Source organism: Hippocampus zosterae, chromosome 20, assembly GCF_025434085.1.
Source record: "Hippocampus zosterae strain Florida chromosome 20, ASM2543408v3, whole genome shotgun sequence".
In the NCBI taxonomy this organism is placed as follows: domain Eukaryota; kingdom Metazoa; phylum Chordata; class Actinopteri; order Syngnathiformes; family Syngnathidae; genus Hippocampus; species Hippocampus zosterae.
The window spans coordinates 12,645,562-12,658,589 of record NC_067470.1 but is presented as its reverse complement, the minus strand read 5'-3'; the positions used below and the strand labels follow the sequence as shown (position 1 = coordinate 12,658,589).

Genomic DNA, 13,028 nt, shown 5'->3' with positions numbered 1-13,028 from the left:
AATTACAAATCAAAGATTGGTTTTGTAACCACAGCTGAAGGGTTTCCCCTCGTTTTTTGTGTTATGTTTAGACCCTAAAAAGTAGTGTTTTCTTGACACACTCCACAATACCACAGCAACAGCGCCGTGACAAAATTGCCTTGCAACATCATCAGGGCCTAAACACTCCTGAGTAAATAGGATTGGGTAAATAAATCTGGTCAACCTGCTTGGAGGAAAAATGTCAAAGAAGAAAACTGTTGAGGAACGGGAGCTGTCAATTTGCTCTTGGCCCTTCCTTGGTTACAGATTCTTTTATCTCTCTATAAGGTGGAAGAAGACCCAACACCACGTAGTCTTTTCTTCAGTTTATCGCAACGCAACACGAATCGATTCGGGCTCCTGTGAGTCTCAGATTTCATCAGGAAGCCCCGAAGAAACACATTCATGAGATTATATAGAGACAATATGATAATGAGAGGCGGGGAGGTACGCCTCTCATGCAAATCCCGAAACAAAGAAAGTAACATGTCATCTGACCCGGTGTGGCCGGAGGAAGCCAGGAGCGGTGAGGTGAGACCAGACCACCACTACCCCCCATTTGGTGCGATGGCAGGAACACAGACACCTGAGATAACAGCTCCTCTACAACATGTCCCGTGGAGGGGGGCCCCAGAAGTGGTGGGGGTCGAGGGCACTAAAGTTGATTGTAATAACATTGAGCAGGAAATACCTTCAACCGCATTGTACATTGTTTCTTTCAGTGTCTGAACAAACACAACCAACAGGAAGGAACAACACCATAACCAAGTAAAAAGCAGAGATAAGGAAGATCAAGCAAAGTTCGATCTTGATATGATGACAAAGTATAGACCACTGCTGCTGGTCACAGATCTTGAGATTAGGGTTCCTCTTTGAGGGCACTCGAGAGCCTTCAGGGACTTTTATGAGGTGGTGGAGGCAAGAAAACCCTTGGGGGGCTGTTAATTAACCAAAGGGAAATGGGCTCTAAACTTCACAGTACATTCTTTGTTTTAACTACTTCAGCAGATTTTCAGGAGAGAGACTAGTGTCAATAGTTCTCATACCAAGATGAAATTCAACAATGTTCTACTACTACTTCTAGCGGAATAATTCCTTAACAAAAACATCTTTGCTTTAGCCAGTAGGTGGCGATACCACTACGATGAAAAATAGGTTCATGGATTTCTTCATCCCTGGAATAAAATCAAATGTGAGACATCTTTCGACTATTTGATCGCGTGGATCAAGTGACAGCAGCTTTTGTCGTCAAGGAGACACCAACTTTTAAAGTACAGTAAATTCAAAATGGTTGCCCTCTTGTTCGATTTTACATTTCAAGACCACCAAAATGTCATAAGCTGCTTTGTTTAAAATAAATAAAAACAATAAAATAGCGGGCTCGAGTGAGCCCTGTGTGTTTCATGGGTGTTCATGTCCACCACGGGTGTCAAAGTCAAGGCCCGGGGGCCAGATCTGGCCCGCCACATCACATCAGACACATTTTGAGCACTGGTTTGACAGGTGCTTTTCATGCAGCGGGCTCTTTGTGTCAGCGGGAGGTGACTTGGCAGTCTTTTTATTTTGGTATATCAGTGGTGTCCAAACTGCGGCCTGAGGCCCCCTGGTGGCCGGCGACGTGACCAAAAAAAATGTGTAAGAAGATACAGTTAAGCCATTAGTGATGATGAGAATAACAATTTATATTCAAAACACTTCAGTGAATAAAGATCATTCTATTTTAAGAGGCAACATTTGTTTCTTCCAATCAGTGCTCTCTGGCTGATTTATAATGTAGCAACCACAAATGCCCTCTGAGAACTTGCAGTTCGGGAGGCAGTTTCTCGCGTCTCTGCCGAACTTGTTATGGTAGCTGCAAATACCAGACGGTAGCATGTAGCCGCGGGACCACTGGTTCTGGGGCGGAGCTTGACGGCGATCATGCGGTGGGCCTGGACGGTGGCGTACGGCATTGATGTCTGCGTCCACATTGTGCGGGGCGAGTGCGCTGCAGGCGGCAGCGACCGGCGTCGACTTCTCGGCGGCTTTGGTCGCGGTAATCAGGTCATCGGCTTTGGCGACTAGTGCGGACATTGACAGCGTATTGGCGTCGTGGAGGGCGGCGCGAACTGAGGACGGGATGGACTGTAGCCATAGTTCGAGAATGAGGTCGACTTTGCAAGGCAGGCCAGTAGATGGATCGGCGCCGGGTAGTCGGGCGAGTGACTGCATCTCGTTCCACAAACTGAGAGCTGTGCGGTCGCCTAGATCCCGACTGGGCATGGCGAGCAGTCGTTTGGCGCGGGCGCTGACGGTAAGAGTATACTCTTTCAGCAGGTGATTTTTCAACGAGTCGTACGTGATTTCGTCGTCTTGCTGGTCCAACCATGCCGAAACGTGCTGGAAACCGCCGTCGGGGATGGCTTCTAAGACGTAGTCCGCTTTTGTTCTCGGATCTGTGACTTTCCGGAGGCGGAATTGTACTTCGGCCGGGCGAAACCGGGAAACGGGTTCCTGAGTGCTGAAAGGCGGCAGTTTCACCGAGACGGCGTGGATTGTGAGGTTGTTGTCGGACGACGTCTGCAGTTCCGACCGGGTCGGGAGCAGGCCGTTGGAAAGCGGTGGACACGGCGGAGTTGTCGACATCTTGAGTCTCGAAGGTTGCGTGTTGAGAACGGCGAAGGGTCACCAGTTGTAAGGAGCGACGCCCCGGCGAAGTGAAGTACTCGAAGAGCTGTGGTACACTGCTTTATTTTAGCAAACATACGATCATTTATATACCAGCAAAGCGGACGTTAGTGTAAACAAACGTCCAGCCCACCCGGGGGCTGTGATTGGTTGGTAGCGAGCGGCAGCGGGGGCCGCCGATTGGCTGATCAGTCTCACGGCGCGAAATTCAAATGTCAGAGTTCTCAGAGGGCATTTGTGGTTGCTACAATAAAGACATTGCATTAATGATCCTCAGGGCACTGAAAATTTGTCAGTTTATCTTTTTTTTTCTCACTGGGGCGATTGAATTTGGCTGCTGTTAAGTGCAGAGCTGGATCAGTTCTGTGTGAGAGAGGGCTGTTGGCCACCCCAAAAACATCAACCATTTTCCTTAGCACCTTCAACAGAAAGCTGATGAAATGAAGTCGGCACAGCAAACAATATATAATTGCTTTCGTGACTGATTTGAGCGCGTTTCAAAAATCAGTTCAGTTTGGTTCAGAAACTTTATTTATCCCCATGGGGCAATTAGGACTTAACAGGCATGCTCTGCACAAGAAACGTGAAAAACAATGACGAACATGGGATACAGTGCAAAGGGCCTTTCGGTACTCGCTGTGTGCACAGCTCCCCGAGATCTTAGTTCAGAAAGGAAACCACTAGGGAGCGAGAGGGGGAAAAAAAACATGCTCGAACTATCCACTTCTGAGGATAATTAAAGTCTATCAGAAAAAAGACCAAAAAGACAATTACAAGTCACAAGATATAACATGTAATGAGGGGCGGATGGATGGGAGCGCGGGGGAGCGCGCCGCGGCCCGACCGGCGAGCTGCCCAGTCCATTCGAGCGCTCAGCAGAAGCAAACCAGGAATAACGAAGGCGGTGATGCCAAGGGTGTGTGTGCGCGTGTCAGGCCGCAGCTGCTTCTTCAAGGTCTTCTCATGGAGACAGTCCTGGCTTATCAGTCAATGGCCGAGAAGGAGGGGAGGGGGTGATGGTAGGGCACTAGCTTCTTCCAGAGGAAAGGTCCAGATAGCAGATGTTTTGGGAACGGCTGCCAACAATTCCAGACAGCCTTGAGTCCGTGGCCTCTGTCTCTTCAATGGCGTCGATCAGCCAAATCCACAATTTCTTTTCTGAGCGCAGATCTCACCATCTCCCGTTGTTTTCCATCTTGCAGTGACGCTCCAAAACTGCATCCATTTTGCGGTTAAGCTCAGTCACCGCTTGGGTCCGATTGTTGGACATCCCCGCCGTGCCATCCATTGTTAAGTTTAGGATAAACCAAGTTTGGGGGGATCCAAAAACGTAGACAAAAACAAGGTCTCCGTAGGGAAAAAGACAATTTAATGTCTCAATCGCACCGAAAATAAGGCGAGAACATAAAGCGCTGGTCCACAATAAGGACCAGGAGGCAAATTCAAACGAGTAACAAAAAGTGCTTGCACAAAAGAGCAAGGAAGAGAAATAAAGACCGCAAAATACGAACGAAAAACAATGTAACACCAGTACACGTACAAAAGCCAGATCATCAAAACAAAACAGTACTTACTCAAAAATGGGTACCGAGAACTATAACGCGAAATCACGACGAGGTCGAAAGCCAATAAGTCAAAGAACAGCGAAGAAAGCAATGCCATAGAACAATACTCCCACAAGAGGTGAATGGCGGAGGAGTCCTTAAATGCTGAGTCTAAAGATTACAGATTGGCAGCAGGTGTGCCAGAAAGTCCGCTCATGCCACCTGCTGGCCAGACCGCAAAACCGAAACGTGACAGTACCCCCCCTCAACGGACGCCTCCTGGTGGACCACCCGGCTTTGACGGGTGCGCTGCGTGGAAAGACCGGCGCAGGGACAGGTCTAAGATCCAGGAGCGGGGGATCCACTGCCGATCCTCCGGGCCGTGGCCCGCCCAGTCGACCAAATACTGGAACCCCTTACCCCTGCGCAGAGAGTCCTAAATTTCTCGCACGGTGTACACCGGGTCACCGTCGACGACTCGTGAAGGAGGAGGAGATGTGGGCGGAGGAGCCAGGGGACTGGTGGCCACTGGCTTCAACAGGGCAACATGGAAGACGGGGTGGACCTTCATAGTGGGCGGCAGTCGGAGCTTGACGGAGACAGGGCTGAGGACCGATTCCACCACTAACGGTCCAGTGAATCGAGGCCCCAACTTGCGAGATGTACCGGCTCGTCGCAGATCCTTGGTCTCCAGCCATACCTTCTGCCCCACCTGATAGCTGGGTGCTGGGCATCGGCGGCGGTCAGCGATCTGCCGGTTCCGCTGAGCAGTGCGTGACGGCGCTGCTCTGGTCTCCCTCCATACGCGATGGGCCCGTCGCAGATGGAGCTGTATGGATGGGAGTTCCACCTGACCCTCCTGGGAAGGAAACAGAGGAGGTTGGTAACCATAAGCCGCCATGAAAGGAGACCGACCGGTAGCTGATGAGACGAGGGTGTTGTGGGCGTACTCCACCCAAGGCAGGTGAGCCGACCACGACAAGGGGCGATGGAGGAAAACGCAGCGCAGAGCTGCCTCCAAGTCCTGGTTCATGCGCTCCGTTTGGCCATTGGACTGCGGGTGGTAAGCAGAAGACAGACTCGCCGTGGCCCTCATGGCCTGACAGAAACGTTTCCATACCCTGGAGACGAATTGAGGACCCCGGTCCGACACAATCTCACCGGAATCCCAGGAAGGCGAAAGACGTGTCTCACGAGAAGGTTTCCTGGGCAGAGGGCAGCTTGGACAACGCAACAAAATGGACAGATTTAGAGAAGCGGTCAACTATGGCGAGTATGATTTTCCCCAGGAAGAGGAAATCCAGGGAAATGTGGGACCATGGTCGAGACGGAGCAAGCAGCGGTTGCAGCAAGCCGGTGGTTGGTGGGACGCCTTACTGCACGCGCAGGTGTAACAGGCCTTGATATAGTCCTGTGTATCGTTGCGTAGCTCCGGCCACCAAAACCGCCGCGACACGAGGTCCAAGGTCCGGTTCACCCCTGGATGGCATGCCACCTTAGACGTTTGCCCCCACTGTAATACCTCCACGCGCAGAGGTGGGGGTACAAAAAGTCTCCCAGCCGGACAACCAGCCGGGACTTGAATTCCATTCTGGGCCTCCTTGACCCTACGTTCGACGGCCCACCTCAGTGCCCCCACAATACAATGGTCCGGAACAATGCTTTGGGGTTCGTTGCTCCTCTCCGCGGGATCATGGATACGGGAGAGTGCATCAGGACGAATGTTCTTTGAGCCAGGGCAGTAGGTGAGTGTGAAATTAAACCGAGTGAGGAGAAGCGCCCACCGTGCTTGGCGGGAGTTTAGTCTCTTGGCAGAGCGGATGAAGGCAAGGTTCTTGTGATCGGTGTACACCGTGAATGGCTCTTCGGTCCCTTCGAGCCAATGTCGCCATTCCTGCAGTGATCATTAATGCATTCGAAGTTCCCTAAAGGCGTCTTGAATGCTGTCTTCCATTCATCCCCCTCCCGAATTCGAACCAGACGGGAAGCGCTTCGTAAATCGAGTTTGGAGAATATGGTGGCAGATTGGAGGGGGGCGAATGCCAAATCTACCAATGGAAGTGGATACTTGTTCTTGATTGTGATTTCGTTATGGCCGCGATAATCAACACACGGGCGTAACGACTTGTCTTTCTTTTCGATGAAGAACCCGGCCCCCAGTGGAGATTTAGACGGCCGAATGAGGCCAGCCGAGAGTGAGTTATCGATATATTCCCTCAGAGCCTCTTGATTCGGCTGTGAGACCTGATATAATCGGGAAGTCGGGAGCGGGGCGTTGTCTATCAGGTCGACTGCGCAGTCATAGGGCCGGTGAGGCGGCAAGGACTGGGCACGGTCTTTACCAAATACTTGGCACCTATCATGGTAAATACTCGGCACATTATCCAAACAAATGACTTCTGGTGGCGCGCTACGGGTCGGCCCTCTATTTTCTGCCGCCGAACGCAAACAGTGGGTATAGCAAAATGAGCTCCAATTCTCGATCGCAGGACGTTCCCAGGAAATGACAGGGTTATGTTCACGCAGCCACAGCAACCCCAAAACTAAGGGAACGGATCAAGACCGCATGAGATAGAATCTTCGGTACTCGATGTGATTGCCCGATAATTTTAGTTTTACCGGCCCGGTGATTTCTTTTACTTCCGCCAAGAGTCGCCCGTCAAGATCGTGAACCCGCTTTGTTTCTCATTAGACCTCAACTGGGCAACCCAGTTCCTTAGCTAAGTTGGGGTCTAAAAAACAATAATCCACCCCAGAGTCCACCAAGGCCCGAATAGTAATGACCCATAAAGGACCATAGGGAGTACCGTAATGCTCATAGCAGCTCATGATAATGGCTATAGGGCTATTCACGGTGCATTGCAAAAGTGTGTCACACACATGCTTTCACGCACCACATAAAATTGGCTTGATCTAGCCCCCCGGCCGTGAGTTTGACACCTGTGCTCTCTTGGACATAGTGTTTGAAATGTTCTGGAAAGGGCTTTGTTCCAGATGCAGCGGTTGTGAAGGCTCTTTATATATATAATGCTGTAATTCAGGGACGTGCGGTCAGGGGAGGCAGGTGAGGCAGTGCCGCACCTCTGAACGCGCATTGCATTGCGCAATCATCACAAACTGGGTCGATACATGCAACTGGCACGTCCTGCTTGCCGTACATCTGCACATCAGCAATATAACATTTGCAGATACATTTATTTGATCTGCTTTTCCTAAGTCTGGCTAATGTTTTTAAACCATTAAAGTTTAATGTTTTTTTGGTGACATATTTAGATTTGCTGATGGGAAATAAAACCGCAGTGAAAAGGCATAGGTTGCGGCAGATCGTTCTCTGCCGCAATTAAGAGGGCGTACGTGAGCAAACAGGTATGTTGCGCTCTTCTTCTGTGCAGAGGCGCCAGGCGATCCTTTTTCAAATTTGCTACGTCGGACAGCCAAAATGGAAGAAAAGGATTATATAGCGAAGCTTAAAAACTTCTCAAAACTGGACTTTCAGTCAAAAGTGGACGTGATTAACACAGGTAGACCAACGCCGGAGTGAAAAGGTTTGCTTCAAACTACGGGACAGCCCGGACAACTTTTCAAACGGAGTGGTAAAGCCGAAAAAAACGGTGATGTGGCTGTCCTTCGAAAACCCGTCTTTACTGTTTTTCCTGCCTTTTGTTCTCAACTTGTCTGGATATTGTGATATGAAAAGCGCAAGAATCGATTTGGCATTGAACGAACAGCGGAGGTTCAACGTTCGCATCCGCAATGCCAAGGTAAGGGAAAACCGAGAGATTGTGAAAGACCTCATTCATGCAACCTGCTTTTTCGCTAAACGGGAGTTGGCATTTCGTGATCACGACGAGAGGGCAAGCTCTTCTAATCGTGGCGATTATGTAGAACTATCACATGCTTTTGATGAGAAAGATGAGAGGTTAGCTAGACATTTGGACTCATCCAGTGTGCGTTCTGGCTTGTCCAATAGAATACAGAACGATATAATTGAAGCTTTCGGTGATGTGATAATAAAAGATCTAAAAAGGGAGATCAATGCTGCCCCATTTGTTTCCATAGAGTTGGACGAGACTACGGATATCACAAACAAAGCACAGATCTGTTATTTTGCGCTATGTTGCCAAAAGTGAAGTGGACTGTGGTGATGGAAGCATTTTTAGGATTTGATGATGTAAGTGATGATAGGCGAGCCCCTGCTGTAGCTGCGTATGTCTTGGAAGTGTTGGAGAAAACAGCTGTTAAAACAGTTAAAAAACTAGTAGCGCAAACCTATGATCCCGATCGCTGGGACAATGATACTCAAATGATGGTCACTGGATATGATCGATGGCTGTCAGAAGCATCGACATGCTTTTTAATGATGGCATATGAGGGCATTTTCAGTGAAACTGATGCACTTTTTAGAGTGCTACAAAACAAAGTCATGGACATTGGATATTGTTGTGCGCGAACCCACGACGCCATCGGAGTTGTTGAACGCATGAGACGGGACTTTAACACACTGTATGAGCGATTTGAGCAGAAATGCAGCACACTTGGCCGAAACAACAGTGGAAGAAATCAGTCGGTCAGAGATGAGAGAAAACAAATGTTCGACAAGATTATGGTCAACATCAGTGTTCAGATGAAAGCTAGGTTTGATCATTTTGTGAGCTAACTTTCCTCGATGTGGTCGACTGTACAACATTTAATGAGATGTCACAACATTTTGATGACACCAAACTGCAGAGCCTGTCAAAATCTTATAACAAAATAAATTGGTCTAAGAAAAATACAATAGAATATTGTATTTTTACCCATGGGGTCAAATTTTGGATATGAAATAACCAGTAGGCAATTGAATAAGCTACTGTTTTTGGTTGATACATTTGTAAATCTGACACTAAAGGAGTCAGTGCCTCACCAACCATGAACCTCACCGCACGCCACTGCTGTAATTTATGGTATTCCCCTTAGCATAGCTCCATCTAGCGGATGCATAACCTAACCTCAGCCAGTATTGTAGCTCCTATTCTATGCGGCTTATAATGTGGTGCGCACTCTCTATGAAAAACGTTTTAAAATGCTGCATTCTTTGAAAGTGTGCCTGATACCATTCAAAGATGGCATAAACTTGCTGAACAATAAACCAACAATATGAGCAAAAACTCATCGTCAGCATATATTTCCACCAAAATTAACTCTCGTAGATTTATCTCTCGTAGTGTCATTCATCCATCCATCCATTTTCCGAACCGCTTGATCCTCACTAGGGTCGCGGGGGTGCTGGAGCCTATCCCAGCCGTCTTCGGGCAGTAGGCGGGGGACACCCTGGATCAGTTGCCAGCCAATCGCAGGGCACACAGAAACGAACAACCATCCTCGCTCACATTCACACCTAGGGACAATTTAGAGCGTCCAATCAGCCTACCATGCATGTTTTTGGAATGTGGGAGGAAACCGGAGCACCCGGAGAAAACCCACGCAGGCCCGGGGAGAACATGCAAACTCCACACAAGGAGGCCGGAGCTGGAGTCGAACCCGTTACCTCTGCACTGTGAAGCCGTAGTGTCATTCAGATTTCTCAAATGTAGGCAGACTCACTCACCGGATACCTTTGCTTGACATTCCTGCTGACGATTAGACAATCGCGACGTTGAATTTCATCGTGGTAAACCAAAGTCTTTTTCTTGATGCGAGTTATCTTTCATGGCAATTACAGGACATGAGTGCTTTAAAATAATGTTTGCTCTCAAGTGCTGTAAATTAATGTTTGCTATCAAGTAGTGGACAGTGTTATTACAACTTGAAACTGAAATGGCCATCGGAAGTGTATTCAAAAATTCAGGAGCCACTCTGTGTCCCATGCATTGCCCATGTATGTTATATTGGATGCGTGAAATCACATACCAGAATCTTGATTTTTTTGTAAACAAATGAACTCTTATTGTAAAGGTCATTAACTCGAGTACATAGCGGATTATTTTGTATTTAATTGCAATGTACTAGTTACTGTACAGACAAATGGGTATGCTTCTGTCAGCCTTCGTCATTCAGAAGAACTCAATGGCATCGGCATGTGTCTTGTCCTCTTGGACGTCAGCCAGCTTCAGCACTGACCCGGCGTGTGGCAGACTTTTGAAGACACGCATGTGGATGTGGTCATCTCCTCCCACGTGCACCTACGCCCAAAGTATGAGAACGGCAACGGTTTGACACATGTAGAAACTGTAAATGTATACGTGAAAATACATTATGCGGTTCATCGTAATGAAGATGTCCTGTTTGGAATGAAATCCGTAATTAATGGGGTCTTTCATAGAGGTCATATCTGAACAAGGTCCTCCGAGATAATCTATCCGATCGTCGTCAAAGTTTGCCTGATTCGTCCGAAATGGTTATGATGAAAATATCAAAATCTTTTTATGTCGTCAAACACTGTTGCCATGGCAATGCGCTGTACCAAATGAAACATTTTCGTGTATTCGAGGGTGTGATGTTTAGATCAAACACCCAAGGTTTGAAGCCCCGCTTTGTTCAGCGGAGAGATCGGTGCTGTTGAACGGTCTGCGGCTGGATGGATATAGCTTGAGGAGCCGACGATGAGAAGAAAGGAGCGGGAGCGCTGGGCGCCGATGCGGATTTGGAACTGGGAGTCACGGCTTGGAGTTTGAAGCGGATTACGTGGGACAGGAGAAGTGAACTCATCTCTTTTCGTCAATGGACGCTACAGCTTCGTGTTTGCTTTCAAAACTTAGCTTGGAGCAGACGTGTGCACATTTTCAGCATGACGTCTCTGATCCACTGGTGAAAGGACACTTTGATCCTCTCCTCTTTCATCTATCACTGCTTCAGACAACAAAGTGTATGCAGAATGTGGTGAAGATTGCACGACTGCCTGTCCTATGTGTTGTGTTGTTATTTTGACTTCAAAATGGCACCGCGAGAGTGGCTGCCTTTCCAGCAGCTCCTATATTTTGTTGTTCTACTTCTTCCTTTAATAACTTTGCTGCTGTGAATTGGGAATTTTTCTCCATTGTGAGACTAATAAAGGTTTTCTTATCTTAAAACCTCAAGGAGGACTTAGTTAGAATATGACCTCAGCACATAGACCTCACAGTGCGTTCAATTCCAGCTCCGGTCTTCCTGTGTGGGGTTTGCATGTTCTCCCGGGCCTGTGTGGGTTTTCTCTGGGTACTCCAGTTCCCTCCCACATTCCAAAAACATGCACAGCAAGCAAGCTGATTGAACACTCTAAATTGTTCTAATTGTTCCTAGGTGTGAGTGTGAGCATGGATGGTTGTTCGTCTTTGTGTGCCCTGCGATTGGCTGGAAACGAGTTCAGTGTATGGCCCACCTGCTGCCCAAAGACGGCTGGGATAGGCTGCAGCCCCCCCCCCCCCCCACACCCCACCCCCTAGTTAGGATAAAGCGGTTCGGAAATGGATGAATTATTGTATTCTGTTTGTATTCATGTTTAGTGTAAGTTGAGGGGTTCGTAGGTTTTAGATGGATTGCTCTACGTTTAGAATGGGCAAAAATGAGAGGACGACTTCGTTTGGACAAAGCACTTTCTTTTTTCTTTTTTTTTCAACGGCTGAATCCTAACTCTCGAAGAACACTCCCCCTTCCGGAAACGACCCACCTTCCTGCTTTTCTTCATGAGAATATTTCAGGACGTATTAAACAGAGTATAATTAAGGTAACTAACATAAAAGGATATAATGCTTAAATATAAAATGATCATAATTAACAATTTAACAAAAGCTTAAATTTAGCACAACCTCCCAATTTCACTGGAATTGGGTTTGTAATAATAATAATAATAATAACAGTTCTACATAAACAATAGGTACCTGGCAGATTGCTGCTCAGACCCAAATAATACAAATAAAATTGGAATGAAATGTGTGATGTTGTGCTTACCTTGATGAAGTAGTTCGTCCCAGCCACAACCTGTGATTTGTAAACCTTGGCGACGAAGACGTCGTACTTTTTCCGCGTTTTTTGCTCAGCTTGAGACTTTACCTGGAAATTATTGGGTTTAGTTTTCATGTTTTTCGTGTGCAACGTTTACTTTCAAAGCAGGCAACAATAAAAGTGTAGTGTCAAATTTCAATACTCACTTCATTGCAGATTTTCTGAATATCTTCGTCGGCATTTGTGCCATCTGTAAGTCCTCCGCATATCATTTTGATGTCTATCAAACACTGTCAGAAGACAAAAAAAGTAGGAATGACTAAATTACTGTGCGTTTTTCCGGCTAAAAATTCCAGCTTTATCATGTGACGATGACTAATGGTCAGTTCCATTCACAGATGGACATGGGGGGGTGGTACAACTTAAATGATACCTTCGATGAGTAAACCGTTACATTATTCAGCCTGCCGATTCAGTAACTTTTACGTTTTAGGATTAATTATGTTTTAACATTATCTTTGTTTCGTTTTACCTCGACGAAACATGTTTGTTTTTGAACATATTTTCAGCTATACGGCTCTGTTTTGTAAAACAGTGAAAGTTTCCAAGGTGGGGCTTTTCTACGTTGGTTGGCTTCAAACTTGAAGTCTTGAAACCTCCTACGCCTCCGCTTTATACGTGTTTGTACTAAGTTGTGACTTGTAAATATCTGTAATAAAATATCAGTAGCAGGCGGTGTTGATGGGCAGGTGAAACCTTAAGCTTTCCACCCAATTCATTCACAAAAAGGGTTTATTTCTCGAGGATTCATGTGCACACAAAACATCTGTCTGTGAGGGTTTTTTTTTCAATCTTGCAACAGTGCCTGATTGAGAATAATCACTTAAACTAAAACAT

General features: G+C 47.2%; 1 protein-coding gene across 1 annotated transcript; it reads right to left on the bottom strand.

Annotated features, from left to right (window-relative positions):
* Window positions 1-10,184: 10,184 nt before the first annotated feature.
* LOC127593097 (cystatin-B-like) lies at window positions 10,185-12,665 on the bottom strand. Its single transcript, XM_052054326.1, has 3 exons — window positions 12,338-12,665; window positions 12,138-12,239; window positions 10,185-10,393 (listed from the first exon to the last, which is right to left on the bottom strand). Exons 1-3 carry the CDS (start codon window positions 12,401-12,403, stop codon window positions 10,265-10,267), a joined length of 297 nt encoding a protein of 98 aa, XP_051910286.1. The 5' UTR covers window positions 12,404-12,665; the 3' UTR covers window positions 10,185-10,264.
* Between the last annotated feature and the right edge of the window lie 363 nt (window positions 12,666-13,028).